This window comes from Hylobates moloch, unplaced genomic scaffold (genome assembly GCF_009828535.3).
Source record: "Hylobates moloch isolate HMO894 unplaced genomic scaffold, HMol_V3 SCAFFOLD_16, whole genome shotgun sequence".
NCBI lineage: Eukaryota > Metazoa > Chordata > Mammalia > Primates > Hylobatidae > Hylobates > Hylobates moloch.
This window is the reverse complement of record NW_026652291.1, coordinates 14594723-14620464: the sequence shown is the minus strand read 5'-3', so window position 1 is coordinate 14620464 and position 25742 is coordinate 14594723. Positions and strand designations below refer to the sequence as shown.

At 38.0% G+C, this 25742-nt stretch overlaps 1 protein-coding gene across 7 annotated transcripts in view; it reads right to left on the bottom strand.

Annotated features, from left to right (window-relative positions):
* The window catches only part of RPS6KA5 (ribosomal protein S6 kinase A5), a 190521-nt gene that overhangs the window by 17002 nt on the left and 147777 nt on the right, over positions 1–25742 (bottom strand). For all 7 annotated transcript variants that reach the window (XM_032134602.2, XM_032134601.2, XM_058429864.1 and 4 more), the window contains 7 exons: positions 23403–23553; positions 20125–20286; positions 17924–18049; positions 17423–17556; positions 16651–16744; positions 11799–11969; positions 7863–8054 (listed from right to left, as the gene is read on the bottom strand). In XM_032134602.2, coding sequence (XP_031990493.1) covers positions 7863–8054; positions 11799–11969; positions 16651–16744; positions 17423–17556; positions 17924–18049; positions 20125–20286; positions 23403–23553 — 1030 coding nt within the window. The remainder of the gene's footprint in view (positions 1–7862; positions 8055–11798; positions 11970–16650; positions 16745–17422; positions 17557–17923; positions 18050–20124; positions 20287–23402; positions 23554–25742) is intronic.

Here is a 25742-nt window from a genome sequence, read left to right as displayed (position 1 = left end):
CCGCCTCCCAGGTTCAAACAATTCTCCTGCCTCAGCCTCCCGGGTAGCTGGGATTACAGGTGTGTGCCACCACGCCCCGCTAATTTGTGTATTTTTAGTAGAGATGGGGTTTCTCCATGTTGGCCAGGGTGGTCTTGAACTCCTGACCTCAAGTGATCAGCCCGCCTCAGCCTCCCAAAGTGCTGGGATTACAGGTGTTTCATTATAATGTGTTTCAATGTGGGTCTCTTTCAGTTAGTCTTACTTGAATTTTGTTGACTTTCTTAGTTGTTTATATTGTCTTTCATTAAAATTGGAAAGTTTTCCACCAATCCAGTAGAATATTTCTTCCAATATTCACTCTGTCCCTTTCTCTCTCTTCTCTTCTAAAACTCCAACAATGCATATGTTGGTCCTCTTGATGGCATCCTACAGTCCCTTAGGCTCTGTTCGCTTTTTTTCATTTTTCTGTCTGTTCCTCACACTCAATAATTTTAATTGTCCTAACTTCAATTTCACTGATTCCTTCTGCCTGCCAAATCTGCCTCTGAAACCCTCTACTGAATTTTTCATTTTAGTTATTGTACTTTTCAGCTCCAGAATTCCTTTCCATTTTCTTTTCAGGTTTTCTATATCTTTACTGTTATTTCCATTTTGTTAATACATTTTGTCTTGATGTTCCCCACATACTCCTTTAGGTCTTTCAATGTCTTTAACACAGTTGTTTTAAGTCTTTGTCTAGGTGAATTTATCATGAGGCCTTTTTCAGAAACAGTTTCTGTTGATCTATTTTTTTCTTTGAGTGGGCCATAATTTCTTGTTTCTTTATATACCTTGTGATTCTTGTTGAAAATAGGACCTTGAACTTAATGATGTGATATCTCTGGGAATCAAAATTCTCCTCCTTCCCTAAGGTTTGCTTTTTTTTTTTTAACTTGTTTTTGTTTATTGCTTTTTGTTTTTTGATTGTTATAGGCTGTCTCTGTGCCAGGGATCAGCATGGAGTACAAACTTAAGGTCTTCTCAGGTCTTTGACGAGCCTGTGGCTTTGCCTGGGCATGCTTGGTAGCTTTCTAATTTTCCCTATATAAGCAGTTGCTTTGGAATGTACAAGTACTGAATGTCTGGCTCCCACAGGGAAAAAGGAGAAAAATGAAGAGAGGAAAAAGGGGGATTAGTCCTTTAAGTACCCCTGGAAATCACTTCATCCAGAGGAGGAGGAGGAAGGACTTGCAGTAATGGTGGCAGGCACAACAACAGTGACCACTGCCCTCTTTGCACCTCTATAATGAGAAGCAGCAATTACAGCAATTCAGATCACAGATGCTCTATATTTGGAGGACAATGTCCTTTTTGCCCTTCTGGCTCCCACAAGCTGTGTATAGGTTGTTTTAGGAATACGTGCATGGCTGTCTGCTACAGGGTTGAGGGTGGGGAATGGGTGGCTGCTATAAGTTGAGCATCCCCAACCTGTAAATCCAAAATCCAAAATGCTCCCAAAACAAACTTTTTGAGCGCCAACATGCTCAGTGGAAATGCTCACTGGAGCACTTTGCATTTTGGATTTTCAGATTAGGGATGCTCAACCTGTACATATTCTGCAAATATGCCGAAATCCAAAATACTTCTGGTCCCAAGCATTTTGAATAAGGGATACTCGACCTATACTGTGCTAAGAGCTAAAATTGACCGAAATTAACTGCACTTTACTGTCGAAACCTTTCCCTGGAAGTTGAAAACCTTCAATGGACTTCAGAGTTCCAAAATAGTTACGTCAGAGAGATTCTGCCACTGCAGTTGGTGGTGAGACAGATTCCTGGTGCTTCCTGCTGCACTATCTTCCCAGCATCCTCTCTTTAAAATATCCTTCTATTGTTGATGAACATTGGGTTGTTTCCAGTGTGGGGAATTTGAATCACGCTGTTATATATCTTCTTATACATGTCTTTGTTACAGAAATATATGTATTTCTGTTGGATATATTTCTGAATTGGAATTGCTGGGTTATTTGGTCCGCATATGTTCGGTAGATACTGCCAAATAGTTTTCTAAAGTCTGCTCTACTTCTTTGTCCTGCCCCACTTCTTAATAGGTATATTTGTGGCTAAATATAAGAAAGCAGGGCAGGGAATGGTGGCTCACACCTGCAATCCCAGAACTTTGGGAGGCTGAGGTGGGCGGACTGCTTGAGCCCAGGAGTTTGAGACTAGCCTGGGCAACATGGCAAAACCCCACCTCTACAAAAAATACAAAAATTAGCTGGGCATGGTGGTGTGTGCCTGTAATCCCAGCTACTCGGGAGACTGAAGCAAGAGGATCACCTCAGCCTGGGAGGACGAGGCTGCAGTGAGCCACGAATGTGCAACTGCACTTCAGCCTGGGCAACAGAGCAGGATCTTGTCTCAAAAAAAAAAAAAAAGGGCCGGGCGTGGTGGCTCACGCCTGTAATCCCAGCACTTTGGGAGGCCGAGGCAGGCGGATCACGAGGTCAGGAGATGGAGACCATCCTGGCCAACATGGTGAAACCTCGTCTCTACTAGAAATACAAAAAAAATTTAGACGGGCGTGGTGGTGGGCGCCTGTAGTCCCAGCTACTCGGGAGGCTGAGGCAAGAGAATGGCATGAACCTGGGAGGCGGAGCTTGCCGTGAGTGGAGATCGCACCACTGCACTCCAGCCTGGGTGACAGAGCAAGACTCCACCTCAAAAAAAAAAAAAAAGAGAAACCATTCTTTATAAATAAAGTTTTCTCGCTTTCTGGCATGTAATAATGCAACAGGTTGTTGGGTGAACCTGGGAGGCGGAGCTTGCCGTGAGTGGAGATCGCACCACTGCACTCCACCCGGGGTGAGAGCAAAACTCCCCCCCAAAAAAAAAAAAAAAGAGAGAAACCATTCTTTATAAATAAAGTTTTCTTGCTTTCTGGCATGTAATAATGCAACAGGTTGTTGGGTGAAAAAACTAACTTTCCAACTTTGGAAGTATTGGAGAGGATATTGGTGATAATATAAAAGATCCCTTTTCTGGAAGAGGTAGAATTAAACAAACTTGAGGATCCTCTCAGCTCCAAGCGCTTAAAATTTTAGTTGATTATCTAGAAATATCTGTTAAGGATAACTTTGTGCCTGCAAATTGTTTGCAAATAGTGTAGCAAGGTATAGCTCTATCTCTACATAAAGATATATATGTATGTCTGTATATATGTATTATATATACTCACATATATACATATACACATACATATAGAGAGAGCATGCACACTAGAAATAATTGGAGAGAAAGAAAAAGGAAATGCAGCAAAATGTCAGATGTTCACAGTAATATTCTCTCATATTTTCTCCAGCAGTAAAATTTTAAAAATAAAATTGTGGTAAAAAAATAAAAAAATAAGGTCCTGAGAATAAAACACTTTAAACAAAATTTTATAGCACCTCACAGGTATGTTATATATCTTATCCTACTTTGTCTAAATACTGTGTACTGTGGACTGAATGTTTGTGTTCTCCTCGCGCCCCCTGGGGATTCACACGTTGAAGCCCCAGCTCTCCATGTGACTGTATTTGGAGACAGGGCCTTTAGGGGGGTAACTAAGGTTAAATGAGGTTATATGGGTGGGCCTCTGATCCAAGAGAATTAGTGTCCTTAAAGGGATAGACACTTTCTCTTTGTGAGTGTGCAGACCAAGGAAAGGCTATGTGTGGACACAGCAAGCAGGTGGCCATCTGTAACCCAAGGAGAGGGCCCTCACCAGACACCAATACTGCTGGCATCTGGATCGTAAGACTACCCAGCATCAAGAACTGTGAGAAAATGAATTTCTGTTGTTTAAGCTGCCTAATTTGTGGTATTCTGTTACAGCAGCCTAAGCAGATTAATATACCATGTAAGCTCTATTTTTATTAAAGTCCTATACATTTCAGACAGGGATTGTATATCCATCAGATATAATGGGTTGTAATCAAAACCTCATAATACTACATGATGTATCTTCCTGGAGTATTTATTTTATTCAGTGAGGACAATATAACTTGTTTTCATATTAAAATGTCCACATACATGTTAATTAGATATAAAATACAAAACTTCCATTTATTTCTAAAACAAATCAGGAGACTTCAAATAAATGTTGTGCTTGTTATGGGATAATTCAGCCTTTGTATCTAGATGTGCATTCATTTATATAGAAAAGTTAGGAAAGCACTCTTTTTTTCGGATAGTTTAATGAAGGTATTATTTTTGTCCATTTTCATCTGTATTTTATCATGTACCTCTAAAAAGAAAGGACTTTTGTTTTTTGGAGACAGGATATTGGTCTGTCACCCACTGTGGAGTGTGGTAGTGTGATCACGGCTCACTGCAGTCTCAACCTCTGGGCTCAAGTGATCCTCTCACCTCAGCCTCCCAAGTAGCTGGGACTACTGGCATGAGCCACCATGCCCAGCTAATTAAATTTTTTTTTTTTTCTTTTAGAGACTGGGTCCCACTGTGTTGCCCTGGCTGGTCTTGAGCTCCTGGGCTTAAACAATCTTCCTACCTTGGCCTCCCGAAGTGCTGGGATTACAGACTGTGTCTGTCCATAAAAGGCAAGCACTTTTAAAACCACAACCACAATATCAGTATCACATCTAAAAAAAATTAGTAGTAATTCCTTTGTATCATTCAACATCTAATCAATATTCAAATTTCCCTAGCTGTGGTATATACATAGTATATAAATTAGATATATACGAATTACATTTAATTTGAATTTAATAAATAGAATTTAAATTAAGCTGGGCACTGTGGCTCATGCCTGTAATCCCAGCATTTTGAGAAGCCGAGGCGGGAGGATCACTTGAAGCTAGGAATTTTAGACCAGCCTGGGCAACAAAGCAAGACTTCGTTTCTATTTAAAAAAAAAAAAAAAAAAATTAGCTGGGGTATGGTGGCATGTGCCTGTGGTTCCAGCTACTCAGGAGGCTGAGGTAGGAGGATCACTTGAGCCTGCAGTGAGCTATGATGGTGCCGCTGCACTCAAGCCTAGGCGATAGAGGGAGGCTACTGCAAAAAAAAAAAAAAAAAAAAAAAAAAAAAAAGAATCTAAATTAGAAAGTGCTTGAATCAGGATTTCAGTAAGATGCAAACATTGTTTCTTATGTGTCTTTTCATTTATAAGTTCTCAGTTTACCTTTTTTTTTTTTTTTTTTTTAACCATTTATTTGTTGAAGAAACTGGGTTGTTTGTTCAGTAGAACTTCCCACATACTGGATATTGTGATTATCCTGTGATATCATTTAACCTGTTTTTTTGTCCTATTTTTCTTTTTTTTTCTTTTTTTTTGGAGACGGAGTCTCGCTCTGTCACCCAGGCTGGAATGCAGTGGCGCAATCTCGGCTCACTGCAAGCTCCGCCTCCCGGGTTCACGCCATTCTCCTGCCTCAGCCTCTCCGAGTAGCTGGGACTACAGGCACCCGCCACCACGCTCAGCTAATTTTTTGTATTTTTAGTAGAGACGGGGTTTCACTGTGGTCTCGATCTCCTGACCTTGTGATCCGCCCGCCTTGGCCTCCCAAAGTGCTGGGATTACAAGCGTGAGCCACCGCGCCTGGCCTATTTTTCTTAAAAATTTGACAATTAGATTTAGAGAGAAGCATGGCTTCCATCCATGTCATTACACAAAGTTATTTCTATAGTTAAGGAATTCAGAGGCTCCAAAATACCCTGCCGCATGTTTAAGACTGCCTTTTAAAACCTTAAAGAGCTTGATGGACATAATTGGCCTTGAGCAAGAGAAAAAAAATTACTAAAAATGAAAGTCTCTTTTTTATTTAATCTTTAAGACATGCTACTAATAAAAATGTCTTCAATTTAAGTCCTTCAACGAAACTCAGATCTACGAGTCAGTTTATTTTTGTTTAAAATGTTATTCACAAATATGTAAGTTTAGTTTGAAAATTATAAATGATGACTGAAAACCGATGAGATAAAAACTAAAACTTAAAAATAAAAGAAGAACCATCCTGCAAGGACAACTGACTAGTCATTGGGGGAAAACAACTGACACTAAAATAAATCCCAGACTTAAATATAAGAATAAAATAATTCTAGAGAAAAATTTAGGACAATATTTTCATAAACTTGGGTTGGGCATAGGAGTGGAGTGACAATCTGACATAAAAGTCAGATATCATAAAGAAAAAGACTGACATATCTTACTACACAGACATTTAAGAATCTTCTCTGTTTAAATCCTTTTAAAAACAAAATCAAAATCCCGTATTACCATAAACAAAGTTTTAAAACAAGTGACACACCAGAAAAAACATTTCCAATATTAATGTCAAAGAATGAAAGTCTTTAATATTCAGAGCTTTAAAATGCAGTAAGAAAAATCTCCTCATGGGAAAATGGGCAAAGCTCATAAAGAGCAATTCATAAAAGAGGTGGGGCACAGTGGCTCTTGCCTGTAATCCCAGCACTTTGTGAGGCCAAGGCAGGCGGATCACCTGAGGTCAGGAGTTTGAGACCACCCGACCAACATGATAAAATCTCGTCTCTCCTAAAAATACAAAAATTAGCCAGGCATGTTGGTGCGCACTTGTAATCCCAGCTACTCAGGAGGCTGAGGCAGGAGAATTGCTTGAATCCGGGAGGCAGAGGTTCCAGTGAGCCAAGATTGTGCCACTGCACTCCAGCCTGGGAGACAGAGCAAGCCTTTGTCTCCAAAAAAAAAAAAAGAGAGTAATTCATAAAAGAGAAAATACTAATGTTCAAATGCATGAAAAGATGCTCAAACTAAATATTCATCAAAGAAACACATGCAAATTATCACAATGGGATATCATTTCAGATGAAAATTGATAACCAATGTACTCCTATACAGTTGATGAGAACATAATCTGATAAATCTTTTAGAAGGAAATCCAGGCACACATGTTAAAGGAAAGTTGTGCATACCATTCTTCCGGGAATCTATCCTAAGGAAATGGTGAGACAAACACAAACACATATATAAAAAGAATTCATTTGTGTAGCTTATAATTAGTGAAAAAGTGAAAAAAAAGCTAACAGCTTATTAGTAAATAAATGGTTAAATAAGTTTCAAAGACTCAAAATACAGGTATAATATAATCTTATTTGTTAAAAAATTCAAATATGTATACATGTATAGAAAACATGTGGAAAGATATAAAGCCTACATATCTACAGGGGAGGAGGGGCTGAAGGGAGAGAGAGACCTTGAGGTATATCATCTCTCAATGAGAAGATTATGAGTAATTTTCACCTTGTTCCTTCTTTCTGTACTTTCTGAAAATTTCCCAAGATCATGCATTACAAATTATATGCAGAAAAAGTAATGATATTTGGAGAAAAAAACACAAGATTTTTCTAGCTTAATGTTCTGTTTCTAATCACAGCACCCAAGGACATTTTGTGAAAAGCATGCTCACATTACTTTAAGTTATCCAGTAGAAACACTTCTAATTTTATCTATTTATTTGTTAATTTAGCTTAAATGGTATTCTTTAATTACATTTTAGTCTGAAACTTCACAGAATAGTTTTTTAAAAATGTTTTCCTATTGATGAATCACTTTGCTATTTTCACATTATGTCCAATATAATACGTGTCTTTAAAAATATATACTATAGTTCCTTTAACTTTCATTGATATAAAACACAGCTAACTGAAATATTTCAAAATAAACCAAAATAGAAATTCCTACATTTTCTCTAATATACATTTTAAGAAGGGAAATACTATTCGGTTAGGCCTCTAATTGGCTGTACAGAAAAGAAACCACTTTGCCAATTTTTTCATGAATGTAAGGAAACAGTGAAGAGCGAGATAGAGAGGACACCAAAGAAATGAGCAGGTTTAATGACTGTATTGAAAAGAACTCACCAAAATGACACCCAAGCTCCACAAGTCACAGGACTCATCGTAGCCATTCTGATTCAAGAGCTCTGGGGCCGCATAATGAAGGGTGAAGCATGGAGTCTTCAGGGGCTGATTATCCGGTGGCTTTAGCCGTGCAAATCCAAAATCAATTATTTTAATTTCCAAATTGTCATTTTCATCGGTGAACAATAAATTCTGCAAGATATCAATGCTTACATTAGTTTCTCACTAGGCATGTCTTGGGAATTGCTGGTCCTATTTATGTAACACTTTGTATATTGATAGTTGATTCATGTGCAGAGAGGGTCTCATGGGGAGGCTCGAGCTGCTCTCTGCTTGATGCTTTTTGGTATTATTTCAATTTTACCACATCACGTGAAACATTTTTCACCTGCACCATGCCTCTTCTGATGTCAGACCCTTTTTCTAAGCTTTTCTCTCTGCTTATGTTTGTCTTCTGCTTCTTCCACCAACCTACCTCCCCCCATCTACTCCTCATTTAGAGATACCATCCTAACCGTCCTACCAAATTGAAGTTAAAATGTTTAATATTTTTTCCTAACACTATTTACTTTTCCTTTCTGGCACTTACCACCTCTGTATTGCTAGCTTAATGTCTTCATACCCATTATGTCATAATTCCATAAGGACGGGGACTATGTGTCTACCTTATTTTTGACCCTACCCCAGGGCCTGGCACACACATAGAGTAGGTGCTTTGGTAAACATGTGTTCATTGAACAAAGTCATAAATAAAATAGCTATATATTTCTAGTATTGCCTATTGAAGAAGACATGGTGGAGATATCCATTACATTTCAGAAATATTTTCTCCAACAACTAATACTTAAACATATTTTGATACTTAGGGATATTATCCCTCAAATATTCAGAAAACTTTATTATTTTGAATCATTCATCCACCAAGGCTTCTTGATCACTGAGACTCTGTAGTACTACTTTTTGTATTTATCACATGCTTAATACTTACTGATGCACAAATTATTTTAATAAGTACATTAAGCTAGTACTCAAAGTAAGTGAAATCTGATTATAGCGTCTTTAGGCATCCTAACAAAATCCATTATGCCTTTATAGTCATTAAATTATTCCCAGCTCTGGAATATCATTTGCTTTGTTAATACTATTCTAGCTGAAATAAAACACATTATAGAAGGTACCACTGATGCAAAGAAGAAAAATCTCCTAAGTCTTCCATCTGAAAGTAAATAAAGTGGGTGGAAAGAAAAACAAAAAAATTAACTAAAAATTGTCTTAAATTTTCTAGCATACAGTGTTTAATCTTGAATTTGTGACACTGAAGCCACAACTGGGGTTGATGGATGTGTGCTTGGGAGAAGTCTTTCAGCAAGTAACACCTGAGCTCCTTTGCAGTGCAAGGCATTGTCCACACAGAACAGCTGAATGAACCACAGCTGGCCTCGTCTTCATTGAGCCTGCTAAGTCTTTGGAAATGACTATGTTTATTCTATATTAAGATTGGAAAAGGGCTTTCTTGATTTTAGTTCTTTTTTTTTTTTTTGAGACAGACAGTCTTGCTCTGTTGCCCAGGTTGGCGTGCAATGGTGCGATCTTGGCTCACTGCAACCTCCACCTCCTGGATTCAAGTGATTCTGGTGCCTCGGCCTTCCAAGTACCTGGGATTACAGGTGCCCGCCACCATGCCTGGCTAACTTTTTTTGTATTTTTAATAGAGATGGGGTTTTGCCATGTTGGCCAGACTGGTCTCAAACCCCTGTCCTCAAGTGATCCGCTTGCCTCTGCCTCCCAAAGTGCTGGGATTACAGGTGTGAGCCACTGCGCTTGGCCAATTTCAGTTCTTAAAGCAGAAGAAGTGAGAGGATGTGGCAATCACTTTAATTTGGTGACTTTAACCCATTCCTCCTATTCCTGAATATGTAAAATTGAGAAACACTGCTCACTTGCCTACCTCTTCTCTCAAAGCTCAAAGTTAGAGACAGTTCTACATGGAGAAGGGTGTGCCTAGTCAGGAATGGTGGGAAGTAACCATTCAATCCCCTTTTATCCTCATCTGAAGTTCTGCCTGAAACAAATTGGATGTATGCAACTTTTCTTAATCTCAGAAGAGTATGGGACAAGTTTGAAAAATACAAGGCAGCTTACTAAGAATGTCAGCCAGCTTCTAAATTTATCTGACTCTTACCTAGACTTAGGATTCTGCCTATGCAGAAAATGAATCCACATAGCTACCTACCAAAAGATAGAAAATCAGACTTTAAAGTGCTGCATGAGAAAAATATTAAACTTTTAGTTTAGAAATACTATACACTGCCATTTAAAAGTCAAAGTGAAAGATATTTTATTATGAAAATGTTAGTTCAAAGGTCTATTTTCATTTCTCCAAAATCTAGTTTGATTTAGGACTATAATTGCAGTAGAATGTCCTAAATAATCTGATAGTTCTGCCCCATTTCAAGTGAGTATTTGAAAGAAAAGCCTTATAACAAATAAGAAGAATTAAGCTACATAAGTATCTTTTTATCAGGAAAGGAGGAATGCAAATCTAAATTCTGCAAGAGAGGACAGTTGCCTCATTTGAGACTCATGAGGTGACAGATGGCCAGTTATCAAAGAATAAAATATGTGAAAATGAATTCTATACAGTCATGGAACAGATCTTTTCAATTAAAAAAAAACTACATGCTTGTTCCTTGTCTATCAAGAAAACATTTAAGTGGTGTGCTTTCACATTTAAAAATAGACAGCTAATCTCCAATGTACAGAGCACCATATTTTCAGTGGGCGTTATGTAGGACAGTGAGAACTATGATGAAGGAAGCAGGGGGAACTATCATAGTTGCAAGTTAATAAAACAGAATTTGCTTTTGATTAATTACTAGTACTGTGAATAATGGTAATAGAAAACACATAGAAGTTTAAATACATGAAAGGAACAAACCAAATATATTTTAATGCACAGAATTTCATTTTAAAAATTTTCTTTTCCATGTGAAGTAGAGAAGAAAAGAATTCCGCTTTTAAAACATCCTCTTCTAATAATTCAAGATACTTCAGTAAAAGGCAAAAATAGTGCTTTTAGAGAAACAGTCTTTTGTGGCTTAATCACAAAAGGAACATCAAATAAGTCAGTATTTTATATATACTCGAGAACATATTATAATCACATAATAATTAAAGTTCTATTTTGGAGAGAATATGTATAATCTTGTATATGGTAAAGGATGAGTCATCATTATCTTTTTATACAGTATTGATTTTCGTTTTTCAATTTTCATTATTTTGTTGATTTTCTAAGAGGGAATTTTCATATTTTTGATACTAAAAAGGGATCATCCTAAGAGTTAGAACTTTCTTTATTAGCCTTTCATAAGAGGAGATATATAAATAGCTGTTGCTTTTGCATTGCTACATATAGTTCTATAAATATTATAGCACGATCATAGAAAAGCACATAGAAAGATGGCATAACTAATTAAACCAAGACAATTCTTTAAGTATTTAGAATAGAATTATATACATTTTTATTCATGAGCTAACCAATTTGATTACAAATGTAAAAAATAAGTTTTCAAAATGCATCATTTGGAAAAAAAAACCCTCTAAAATTATATGTAAGAGATATTATTTTCTGCTATAAAAATTTCCATTGCTATTTTTAGTCCACAACTGTTGCATAAAATATTTTTTCCATAAAAGGTTCTCACACTTACAAATATAACCTCAAGATGATCAGCTGGCAAAAAATAAACAAAGACAAATTTATTTTAGACTGAAATATAAAAGAAAAAAATCAAAGAAACATATTTTCTATTATCTATTTAACGGCCTTGAAAAGTAAAAAAATAAGGAAACCTCCCCAGAAACTTCCCCCATGTTTGCGAGATCTTTAATAACGGTGCTAGACTGAATTATGTAAGAGATCCAGTGATTTTATACCTCAGGTTTCAGATCCCTGTGCACCACTCCAACATCATGCATGTGGCTTACAGCTGAAACAAGCTTCCTCATGATGTAGCTGGCTTCCGTCTCACTAAAGTGCTTCTTTTTCTTAATGCGTTCAAACAGTTCTCCTCCATTCAGAAGTTCCATCACTAGAAATGTGTGAAGCTAGAAAAGAAAAAGAATAATGTGGAGGGCCTTCCTGAAGCACAGAAGTCTATTAACATATAAAACATTTATTGACTATCTACCACCAATACGTTTAAATAATCCTTTGTTAAAATAATCAGTGGCAATCCTCATATCTTAGAGAAAAGGGCTGAAAGATAATGTAGCTGTTTTATAATTCTATTTTGGTAATGGAAAATTTCAAGTACTGCAGTGAAATCTTTATACTGTATATCCTTTTTCCCTCTTGTGATGAATTCTTTCATTTGCGGTGTTTTGTTTTAAGAGATGAAGTCTCTAAAAAGAAATCTGCCCTTGAATTCCTGGGCTCAAGGGATTCTCTCATCTCAGGCCTCCCGATGAGCTGGGGCTATAGGTGTGCAATTGCATCCAGCTAATTCTTTCATTTGAATTCCACTCCAACCCTATCAAGTTTACACATCCTTCTTTTTAAACTGCTGACAATAATGTGACAATAATGTGAAGTTACTTGCTTTAAATAATAGAGAATCTGAATACTGACTGAGTAGAATGGGCAACTGCCCACCTGAGGCCTGGCACACCCATCCAATGGCAAATTAATCTTTTTAAAAGGGTAATGAGGCTGGGCTCAGTGGCTCACACCTGTAATCCCAGCACTTTGGGAGGCTGAGGTGGGAGGATTGCTTGCAGTCAGGAGTTCAAGACCAGCTTGGTCAATATAGACTCCGTCTCTACAAAAAAATTAAAACATAAAAGTTTAAAAAGGTATTGTTCGATATTGTCATTTTGAACCTCCTATTAGGACTCAACAGATTAGTTTCAGGGTTCCTGTTAATATTCATTACAAATACCCATAACTCACTATGGGTTTTTGCTTTAATCCCAACAGTATTATCTTAATAGTTACTTTGTAAGTTATATGTTTACCATCCTTTCTCTTCTTCTCCACCCCTGGCCCTTTTCTGTCAGAATGCATAATTTCCAAAAAATAATACAGGAACTATCAAAAAGCAAAGGGCTATAAATCCCAGCACATTTAGAGGCCAGGGTGAGAGGACTGTTTGAGCCCAGCCTAGGCAACATAGTGAGACCTCATCTCTACAAAAAATAATAACAAAAATTAGCCAGACACAGTGGCGCACGCCTATAGTCCCAGCTACTCAGGAGGCTGAGGTGGGAGAATCACTTGAGCTCGGGAGGTCAAGTCTGCAGGGAGCCGTCACTGTACCGCTGCACTCCAGCCTGGGTGACAGAGTGAGACCCTATCTCAAAAAAGAAAAAAAGAAAAGGACTTAATCAGCTCTCAAATGAACACAAATGGTTTAGAAAAAGATATCATGGCAATATACTGAATTCAGGTGCTATGCATTATAAGGCCAACATCACTTCACAAACAAAATGTTTCTTTCTGTATTACCAAAACTCAGAATAAACTGCTTCATAAAAAAGATAATTATAAGTACATTATCCTGAACACATTAGACAAATTGCAGAGTGAACAACCCTTCTAACAAGAAAATTGCTCCCAGCCTACTACACATCAAGCTAACTTGAGTTTCAATATCAGATGAAGTCGAGCTTGAAGGTCTGCTACAACTGTAGGCTGGTGAGCTTTAAAAGATGTAAGGCAATACTTGTAGTGGTGTACAAACAGATTTAGAGTTCAGCCTGGATTTGAAGGTCAATTCTGTTATTCATTCATGATCTTGGGATGCTACTTTATCTTATTAATTCTAGGATCCTTATCAATAAAATGCAGATAGCAATGAGAAAATGTATGCGCGGTAGAGCTTGAATGATGGCCCTCCAAAGATGTTCATATCCTAATGCCCTGAACCTGTGGTTGTTTCCTTAGAAGGATGGCAAAAGGGTCTTTTGAGATGTGATTAGTAAATTAAGGATCTTGAGATGTGAGATTATCCTGAATTATTCATCAGGGTTAGCAGTATGAGATGAGACCCTGGAGGCAAGATCTTAGAGTGATGCATGGAAGGCTCACAGCCAAGGAAATGTTGGGGGGTGTCTAGAAGCTACAAAAGGCAAGTAAATGGGTTGTCCCTTAGAGCCTCCAGAGCAGTGGTCCCCAGCATTTTTTTTTTCTTTTCTTATTTTTTTGAGACAGGGTCTCACTCTATCACCCAGGCTGGAGTGCAGTGGTGCAGTCTTGGCTTACTGCAACCTCCGCCTCCCAGGTTCAACGGATTATCCCACCTCAGCCTCCAGAGTAGCTAGGACTACAGGCGCACAACACCACGCCTGACTAATTTTTTGTATTTTTTGGTAGAGATAGGGTCTCACCATGTTGGCCAGACTGGTCTCAAACTCCTGACCTCAAGTGATCCACCTGCCTCGCCTTCCCAAAGTGCTGGAATTACAGGCATGAGCCAGGTCTGCAACTTTTTTGGCACCAGGAAATGGTTTCATGGAAGGCAATTTTTCCATGGATGAGAGGAGGCGGTAGCAGGGTGGGACAGGCATTAGATTCTCATAAGGAGTGCTGCAACTCTGATCCCTTGCCATGCGCAGTTCACAATAGGGTTTGTACTCCAGTGAGAATCTAAGGCTGTCGCTGATCTGCCAAGAGGTGGAGCTCAGGCGGTAATGCTGGCTCACCTGCCACTCACCTCCTGCTGTGCACCTGGTTCTGCTCAAGAGGGAACCAGCTCTGGTGACAGCTTGACTCTAAGCCAATGGGCCTGATTTTGGACTTCTGACCTCCAGACTGCAGGATAATAAATTTGTATTGTTTTAAGTTTGTGGTGATTTGTTGCAGCAGCAATAGCAAACTTATGGAGTATGTGAAACGCATATCATGGCACAAAAAATGAACTACGCTATTGCACAAAGGCTGAAGACCCACCATAACCAATTTCACCCATTAGTTGAAGAAAAGACTCGATACAGGGATGATCTAGGCAACTGTGCCACCATTATGAGAAAACCCAAGATACATTACAACTGCATATTAGATTGATAATGTATTTATACTAGTTTGTATAGGATTATATCATGTGACAATTTATATTTTAGTAACTCCTGAATATATAGATAGCAAAACATCTACTTAATTTGTGACACAAATAAAAAATTAGAAATGTTGTTCGTGGGACCTGACATTAGTCTGAAGGTCAGAGATCAAATATCTTGTCTGGGATGTAGTTAGGGGCACAGCTGCAAACCTAGAAGACAGCATCTAAGATCACCCGTTGATTCCTTGAATTATGTGAATTTCCTCTATGTCATCTTCAACAGAAGACTGTCTAGTGAGCCTCTTCTTAAGCACCTTCGTGGCCAGGGGACTCATTACCTCCTCTCGTGTCGAGTGGCTTGATGAGGCAAGAGGAGGCAGAGGATCAGGGACAGTGGTTCCCCCTGAGTCCTTGCTTCAGTGGCATTTCTTTTCTGACTACAAGAACCAAAGAGTGAGTAGAGGGTCATGCTATTTTGGGATTCTTACTGCCAGGTGTGATTCTGCCTTCCCTAAGGCAGTAGTTTAAAGTAAATAAAAGCTTGTTGGGCTCTGAAGTTGGACTGTGTGGATTCAGATTCCGGCCTTACCACACTTACCAACTGTAAGACCTGTTACTTAACTTCTGTGAGTGTCCATTTTCTCACCTCATGGACCTATGGTAAGGACTGAATAAGATAATACATGCAGAGTGCCTGGTACAGGACCTCGACCACACAAGATATGTGATAATAAATGGCAGCAGCTATTATGGTTATGGTGCTACCGCTGCTGCTGCCTGGTCTCACCATGGTGTATCATTCCTGGCAATAGCACTCGACGATATTTCATTGTGGTAGAGAACTGGGCCCCATCGATCCTAGGTCACAGATATTACAACAGCACAACAAAGACAGCCCAGAAATGGAGTACAGGTTCTCCTTATTAGATTCGCATTGACATGCTATGTGACCTTGGACAAGTTTTATGACCATTCAAAATCTCAGTTTCTTTATTGGTAAAATTAGGGCAAAGCACATTCAGGATTGGTTCTTGCTCTTGTGCCTCCAAGTTGTCTTAAGTAGGACTGCATCACCCCACCTGGTCTCAGGGGCAGAGAAGTGTAATGGAGCAATTTCTGTCATGTGTGAGGTAAGCAGACACGAAGTGGACACACTGGCATCCTCCCACAGTTCCTGCTGCAAAGCAGGACTGAGAGCAGAAGAGGGGGCAGCATGATCTGGCCAGGGTTCTGAGCAGAATTTGCCACCTGGAGCTAGAACATAAAAGGAGTATCTTTGCTTTCTGCTTCCTATTTGTCCTTTAGCTTGCATTAATTAGGCTCCAGGCTCTCTCAGTTTTACTCTAGAAGTGAAAGGGAAGTTGGAGGCTCAAAATTCCTGAGTCCTGAGAGGTATTCCAGGATTAAGTGATGGTGTGTAGAAGCGGCATTGGCAACAAGCACATTGTAGCTAGTGACTGCACCACTGAGCTCATGCCCCTCCGTCTTCCTGTCATAGGTGGTAACTGCTGAGTGAGAAAAGCATGAGAAGTGAAGGGATAACCTAATTTGGGGTTGGGAAACAGTGTGTGGTTGGGGAGTGGTTTGAGAGGGTGGTTTCTCTGCCCTTTCTGGTGGCTGGGTGATGTTCCATATCCCTGACTCTGACCCAGCAGCACCAACAAAACGGGTGAGAAGTACAACCTTGTAAGTGAATTAGTACACACGGAAAAAACACAAAAGTAGGATACCTGATCATGAAAAACTTCATGCAACTTCACAATATTGGGGTGTCCTTCACAGAGTTTCAGAGCTGTTATTTCCTTCTGAGTATTGGCTTCCATCCTGCAAGATGAGACACTTAGCGTCCACATGTCTCTTCAAGAAAGTTTTTATATCAGTACTACCCCAAGACTAATTTTATTTACAGTGCATTCAGAATATACATGGTACAGTATACCGTAATAAGGTTTCCATGAAAGTAATTAATTATACCACACACTAGAAAAAGTAATATTCTGGACAAAATTATTATTTCTGAGTCAGAAAAGTACAAATCATATGAGGAAATGAATGCCCTACTTTCCTGACAATTTAGTAATAAGAATATGCAATCTTAACAATAATCATCAGTTACCAAAACAACTACATGGCTCTCAAAGCTATCAGTAGCTTGCTAAATAATTTTAGAGAAAAATATTTCAAATACACAACTAGTAGAAATGGCAACGGCTGCCAAAATCACTAAGTGAGCCTGATTAAATATGTCACTGTCACAAAGACTTTTTCTCTAGATAAACTCAAAAGCAAATAAGACTATGATTTATGTCTAAAATGGATTACTTTATCAGAAAATATCAATTAGAGCTAAAAGTATAATGGACCAACTGATGAGCCAAGTGGTTAAACCTTTGGGTAAAAAAGCCTTACAATATAATACTGGTTTCATTTTAAATAAATATCTCTTAATTTACAGAATTCATGAATACCTAAGAAAGAATATTATATTAAAAATGGTCATACCTTTTGCTGATTATTTTGACTGCAAAAGCTTGGTTACTTTTTTTATGCACGCACTTTCGACAAATTGAAAAACTACCTTCTCCCAGTGGTTTGTCCTTCAAATCTAGGTCATAGTGTTGATAGAATGGAGAGTCCTGTCAAGAAATCAACATCATTTAACTTCAGAAAATGTCAGTAATACACAAGAGATAAATAAAATTGTAGAGTAAAATAAAATTATTAATATTAATAAGGAATAGAATACATTTATAATCTAAAATTCATCTTACTTTACAGGTAATTTCTATTTTCATCTACACAATTATTTAAGATACATAATTCTCTATAATTGTAAAAAGTTCATTCAACTTGACGTTAATTCTCTAGGGAAAGTATTGCTATATCCCACTTCTAAAATTGCACTTTAGTTGAATTACTAGACTTAAGAACATTAATTAGAGTTGGTATTTAAACACTCACAAAACCTACAAATATGTCATATAAGTTACCACATCTATATACCTTCATCATTGCACTCCTGGCAACATTTGTCACTCCAGGACGTTCAACCCCCATGTGAAACTGAAGAGGGTCTATGACAGCTGCATTACGCTTGAATAGGATGGAAGGAGCAACAAAGGAATAGCCCTAAAAACAAGACAAATAAAGATAAAGAAAAACAACTTGCAATTTTCCAGTTTAACACAGATTAGATTGTAATGACTTTTTTTTCTTAGAAAAACACTCAAATATTTGTTGAGATGAGTCTAATTTTATTTTATTTGCAATCTAAAATGAAAGGTTATTTCAAATCATTTGAAAAATGCTGTTCAGAAGGATATAATGCCATCTTCTGGTAGAACTAAACCAATTCAAAAATAAAGGTAGAAAAAGACTTCTTCCCTATTCCATCCCCAAAATCAGACTCATACATGAAATTCTTCTGGTTTGCTGATAAAAATTTGTTTATAAACATAACTAACTTCTCAAAAAAGGATACAGTCAAGGTATTAAACAAAGTGGTCTTTTTTTTTTGAGACTGAGTCTGGCTCTGTTGCCCAGGCTGGAATGCAGTGGTGCGATCTTGGCTCACAGCAACTTCCGCCTCCTGCATTCAGGCCATTCTCCTGCCTCAGCCTCCCAAGTAGCTGAGATTATAGGCACATGCCACCATGCTTGATGGGGTTTCATCATGTCTCGAACTGGTCTCGAACCCCTGGCCTCAAGTGATCAACCCACCTAGGCCTCCAAAAGTGCTGGGATTAAAGGCCTGAACCATCAGACCCAGCCACAAAGTGGTCTTTAAATGCTATTGTTTTTCAAACTGGAAAAATGGCAAGTCTCATTGAAGTTAGTTTCTAATTTAGCAATTATTTGATTCTTATTAATATCTTCAGAATAATTAAATTTAAAACTGAGTTTTGGAAAGGAACAAAGTCTAATGGCAGAATGATGCTCTGAGCCAAGTGGTACAAAGATGGATGACTAATCCGTTCAAGCTGGAACATTCATTAATCAATAAACATTTAAAAAAATGTTCAGTAAGTGCCCAGTCACATACTAGACAGTGATAAGCAAAGAAGAAAAGACAGTCTGGATGGCCAGATTAAGTCATACTAAAGGTATACTTATAGAGGTCAAAGAAGCAAAGCTCTGATGCCATTTAATAGTTAGAATATTTTGTCTTGTGTGACAAATGCCCTTTTCCAAATATAAAATCTAAATATTTTTTAAGAGTTAGCAGTTAAGAGTAGTTACTGAAGGTAAAGAGTAAGGTAACATTGTGAACTAAAGAATGTTTTTATACAGGGTGGTGGGAGGCATGATGGCTCATGCCTAGAATCCCAGCACTTTGGGAGGCCAAGGCAGGAGGATCGCTTGAGGCCAGAGTTCAAGACCAGCTTAGGCAACAAAGTAAGACCCTGTTTCTACAAATTTTTTTTTTAATTAGGTGGGTGTGGTGGCATGCACCTGTGGTCCCAGCTATTCAGGAGGCTGAGGCAAGAGGATCCCCTGAGCCGAGGAGTTAAAGGCTGCAGTGAGCTATGATCGTGCCACTGCACTCCAGCCTAGGTGACAGAGTGAGACCTTGTTTCTTAAAAAAAAATGTTTTTTTGGCTGGACGTGGTGGCTCATGCCTGTAATCCCAGCACTTTGGGAGGCCAAGGCAGGAGGATCACTTGAGGCCAGGAGTTCAAGACCAGCTTAAGCAACATAGCAAGATCCTATCTCTGCAAAAAATAGAAAAATTAGCTGGGTGTGCTGGTTTGCACCTGTGGTCTCAGCTATCCCAGAGGCTAAGGTGAGAGGATTATTTGAGCCCAGGAGTCTGAGGCTGCAGTGAGCTAGGACAGCACTGCTGCACTCAAGTCTGGGCATCAGAGTGAGACCCTATCTATATAAAGAAAAATTTTTTTTAATATGAATAGAGGTAAAATACAAGATTATTGTATTTTCTATAAAAGAATCTGAACAAAAATAAAATTTCAGGTATAAAATTAAAACTTCCCTTATATCAAAAATAAACACATAAACAGTGTCTGCTATTGAGCAAACTATAAGCTTCGGTTAACAATCCGCAGTATTTCTGCATTTAATAATTTAAAAGATATTAGAGAACCCCATTTTTACGATGCCAACAAAACTACTTCAATATGGGAAATTTAATCTTTTCTTTCAAAGGACATATGGCCAATGTACACGTGCACAGGATGGGAAATTACCTGAAACAGCTTCTCAGAGCTCTGGGGCAGGGCTGCGGGAGAATAAGTGGGATCCATTTCTGTGAACTCTTCTGCAAAGTTACTCACATCTAATTCATCTCGAATGACTGGCTTAAATGGTGCAGGCACTTTTTTGGCGGCTAAATCATCCCAATTTATTTTCTAAAACAAAGAAAGTTGGTACAAAATAGAAATCAATAGTCAAAATGTATTTTCTAAGAATAACAGAGATAAATTAGGATTTTGACTGGTAGAGAGAGAGGATAAAAATAAGGGAACATATTTCAAATCAATAAAAAAAACATATTTTCTCCAAGCAAGATCACAGCAGTTTATAGCTCCAACCAATGCTGTGCCTCAAAGATGAGACTATCGCCGTTGAATCTCAGAGTGTCCTCTAGGGGGCACCAAGACACCCTAGTTTACCTTTAATGATAGCAGAAAAATACTTTTGTCCTGAGCCTCTTCAGAAAGGTTAAGCCAAAAAGAAAACAAACAAAAAACCCCAAACAAAAAACTGAAATAAAGGGTTTCCAAATGCTCTACGGATGTGGATATCAGCTCTAAAGGAATATTCCTATTTTTTAGAGGCAGTGTTACTTAGCTCTCTGCCTGCACCTGCTTTTCCTCCTGGGCATCCAGAAGACTGGAAAATAAATCCACTGTAAATCATGCATGTGCTTATGTCTAGAAGTTCAAATGATACCATCATATGGATGTGATCACTCTTTTCTTATTCAACTGTGTTCAAGCATTTTAAACACTGCCTCTTATGTCCCCCATAGAATAATGCAAGCCCGTTTTCCCGCTAGGTCACTTACTGAGTTATATTACTGAAATCCAACCTTTGCTGTTTCTTTGTGCTCCTTCTATCATTTAAAACAATCTCAGATAACACTTACTGAATTAAATCCTACAGGTCTCCTACTACCATATTTCTTCAAATCTAAGATGCCATTACTGATAGTAAGATACACAATTATTTTATGTATCATTAAGAAGAAAAAAGTATTAATCATAGGAATATAAGATGATGGCCACTGTAACATGCATACTGATTTCAGTGACAGTAAAATATGAAAATGTGCACTTCTTGGTTGATAAAATTTAGTAAGTTTAATCAACCACCACAAAATTTTTTTTTTTTTTTTGAGATGGAGTCTTGCTGTGTTGCCCCGGCTGGAGTGCAGTGGCATGATCTTGGCTCACTGCAAGCTCCACCTCCCGGGTTCACGCCATTCTCCTGCCTCAGCCTCCCAAGTAGCTGGGACTACAGGCGACCGCCACCACACCCGGCTAATTTTTTGTATTTTTAGTAGAGACAGGGTTTCACCGTGTTAGCCAGGATGGTCTCGATCTCCTGACCTAGTGATCCGCCCACCTTGGCCTCCCAAAGTGCTGGGATTACAGGCGTGAGCCACTGTGCCTGGCCCATAAAATGTTTTTATTATGCTGTCTTGTAGATGCAATAGAAACAAAATAATTAAATCACAGATCTTCAAATTTCTCAGCTAAAATGGAATTGAGACCATTTAGTTCATCTCCTTTATTTGATCCAGTGAAACAGAGGCCAAGAAATAAGAAATACCTTTTCACTCAAACACCAGTTGGTGGAAGAGTCAGGATTTGAACACAGTCTCTTGACTTTCTAGTTAGTGTTTTTTTCTCTCTGCAGCTGTACTGTTTTCCATTATAAGCACATAACTTGTGCTTGGCCATTGTACATATATTAAAATAAACTTCTAGAGGAAAGGGGTAATTTAAAGAAACATGTTGTAAGCAGGAGAATGTTTAATATGTAGAAAATGGAATGCTATTATGACCCTTTCCACCTCCGCTCCATTTACAGAGAAAAAGGCCATTTAGGCCTTTACAAGTAGAATTCTGGTCTTTCCAAAAGTGTCCCTATCATTTAAAAAGTCAAGGCAATTAAGTAATCTAAAATTACTATTCCAAGCTACTGAGAAATTTCTCTAATATGAAAGACATACTGCAATATTCCCAAATACAGGGAGCAATGGAAAAAGAGATTCCAGGAAAATATGAGTGGGGGTACTTTGCTCCACTTGTTTCTTAAATTTTACTGTTAACTTTTGAGATAAACTTCTGAACAAGATATTTGAAAGTTTGTTCAAAGAGTAATCCTTCCAAGCCATGTGAATCTATGAAATGCATATAATAAGAAGTTTCTTTTATTCTAAATGTATTTCTCATTATGTTACTCAACTTCTGTAAGATGTGCAGTAGTATTTTAAAAAATAATTATATTGAGAGACTAAGAGAAATATGCCATTTTGAGCACAGAAGTGCAGAGATAACTCTCATTTCTAATCAATATTTGTTTTTATATATTTAAAAAACAATAAATAACATGAAGCTTAATTGACAGAAGTTTTTCTTCATTTTGCTATATTATTTTCATTTGTTTTGGTGATAATAACGTAAAAGCTTAATTTACAGAATAAAAAATAAAACCTAGATGGTCCCTTTAGACCACAAATATTTAGGTCAGGCTTACTGATATGATGAAGTTATTTAAAAGTCCTATCTCCAGAGTTTTAGAAATCAAGGCCGTGTCATCCCCAGTTTGACGACTGAGGCTGGAAATAACTAGCCAACTCAGTTAATTTACATGTTTTTTCTCAGTTGTTTAATATTTTGGTGTTTTTTTTTTTGTACTAAACTGAGCAGATATGTTGGTACTCGGTAGAATGGTCTCATTAGGCTTTTTCAGAATAAGAGAAGCACTGTCACAGGACAAAGGAAATAAATGAATAACTCTCTATGTTTCATGAATATGTAACTGAGAAATAGGTAAATTTAAAATTTTTAAAGATTACTTCTGGGAAAAGAGGAAGTGATGAAATCACTATCTAAAAGGTGAAACATAGTGGCAGTGATAGCTCATGAACTGAGACAGAAGTGAAAAGTACAGTAAAAGTCTCAGTCCACATGGCTAGATCTCAAGATCAAATGGAAACCACCACCTAGAAACTCTAATGAATCAGTACGTAGAAAATTGAATGCTATTATGATCCTCTCCACTGCCACTCCATTGAAGGAGAAAAAGACCATTTATGTTTATATAAGTAGAATTTTGGCCCTACCTAAAGGGTCCCTATCATTAAAAACAAAACAAAAAAAAAGGTGCAATGTATGTGAAAATGCCAGTGGAAAATGATCCTAAAGGGGACTGTGTTCACTAATTTCACCAAGAACGCCAAGGACCCTGAAAATGGCAAGGAGTATGAAACCATTTATCTATTCAATAATTTCACCTGAAAGAAGAGATGTTCTTTGATTTCATCTGCATCACGTGGACCACATCCCAATCTCTTCTTGGGATCTTTCATCAAAAGACGCTGAATTAGGTCTTTAGCTAAAGCACTCATTTCTTGGGGATATGGAGGCTCACTTTTTAATATTCTCCTGTAGGCAGACAAAACTTGCTGTTAAACAGAGGATGACAAAAAAAAAAGAAAAAAAAAGCATGGTGAAATACACTTTGAAACTGAACCACATGTGAAAGAGAGATATAAACACTTAACATGAATCAATAATACCTCAATACTGTTGAAAAAATATTTAGAATGAGATACCATAAAGTCAAATTTCTGAAACTCAAATGAGCAGTAACAATAAATGTTGGCTCATGTTTTCAGTATAAGTCAATCCTGGTGGGAGGCTAACATCCCAAATATGTCACTAGGGGGAAAAAAGGAAAAGCCTGGGGCTAGATTAGACCTCCCATATATAGACTAGACTCTATGATTAAAGACTTCACAACATAAAACACTCTTACAAATTCAGGTAAGGGAATTCAGCACTCAGATTTAAAAGGACAAAAGAGAACAACCATCTTTACCTCACTCCTCTTCCCCTGAGTGCCAGCAAACCTAACGGGCCCATAAGAATGCAGAGGGAAGTCCACCGAGACAAGTGGGGTCAGACCCACTCGGAGATGGTTCAACTCTTGATATCTGGAAATGGGCACTACAGCCGGGGATTTTCATGGGGTAAAAGTACCTGCTTCAATGTTTGCTGCTATAAAACAGCCAGACAAGCCCTATGAGGCAGGTAGAGCTCAGAGATGGAGTAAAATCCACAATTTATTATGGAAAATAAAAACATAAGATGGTAATAAGTTTCTTGATGAGAATTTATTCTAAGGTTACAGAAGAAATCAATCCAATCCAAGTGTACCTTTCTCCCTAACATCCAAATCAATAATTTAGTAAGAAATATTGAAAGGATTGACTGAAATTAAGAACCTTAACACAATATATATGAAGACAGTTACTCCATTAATTGGGTTTGCAAAAAGATTCCCTACTGTGCATTAAAATATTAATAACCATTATGAAACGAAAACAGATAATTAATGTATAAGAGACAGTATAGTGTGGTGAGTTAGAATATAGACTTTGGAGCCAGAATGAGCCCAACACTGGCTCTACCTTGACCTTGTGTGACCTTGAGATAACTAACCTCTGTACCTCAGTTTTCTCACCTGTAAAATGGGCATAACATCAGTACCTACCTGAAATGGGTATTATGATGCTTAAATAAGACCTGTAGAGTGCTTAACATAGTACCTAGCGCATAGCAAATACTCAATCAATGTGAGCTACTGTTATACTCTCTCATTCCAAGGCAACCGTATAGAAAATAGGCCTAGACGCTCTATCAAGTGGCCACTGAGAATCAGTGAAATGATAATGAAACTGTAATTTTTTACAAAAGATTCCAGCAGTGTTGTTAATCTCAAAGTTAATTCTACCTCTAGTACTTAATTTTGGGAACCCAAGAAAATGTTGGTAAAACAAGGAAAGAAAGGAAAGAAATAAGCAACACACACTCTGCTTTTTGATTCTTTAATACTCTCCCATTGCTCACTGCTTGTCTGGATTTTCGGCATTAATAGACAATCCTCTTCTCAGATCAGACACAGGCATGTCTGAGAGAGAAACTGGGAATCCTGTTTCTGGGGGGAAAATAAGCAAAGCTTTTCCCATTTTCTCCACCTCTACTGTACTTTTTGCAGGAAAAAAACTTTGCATAAAGGATCAGAGTCAAGATAAGCAAATTGTGACATTTACTTTTGTTCAATCAGGACAGAAATATATGCACTTTGGCTGACATCATCTTAGCATACTGACTCTGCACCATCTTATTACTTCTTAAACCTTAAGAACATTTCAACTTGTATTGGAAATCTACTCAGTATCAGGTGCTGGGGAAAGAACAGTCAGTCCTGTGAAGACAGAAAGGAGAAATGTCCACCATGGTGGGTTCATCCTCAAAAGGAGGAGTACCCAAAAACAGAAATGGCTCTGCTGAGATGCCAAGTCTGGAAAGAAGAGCACAAGGAGACCACATGCAGGGAGGTAGAATTTTAAATTCAGATGAGGCAGGGACCACATTGGGAGAAATTGAGTACAAATCTGAAAGCATGTCAGCGGAAAACAGTGCTGATGAGGGAGATTGGAGAACCACCAGTGATAGCCTAAACCCCTCCCATTCCTGAGTGAAAATCCTATGGCCAGAAGCAACAGCAGGAGACCCTAGCAGATGACGAGGAGTATCTTGCCCCACCCTGTGAAAACAGAAGATATGTG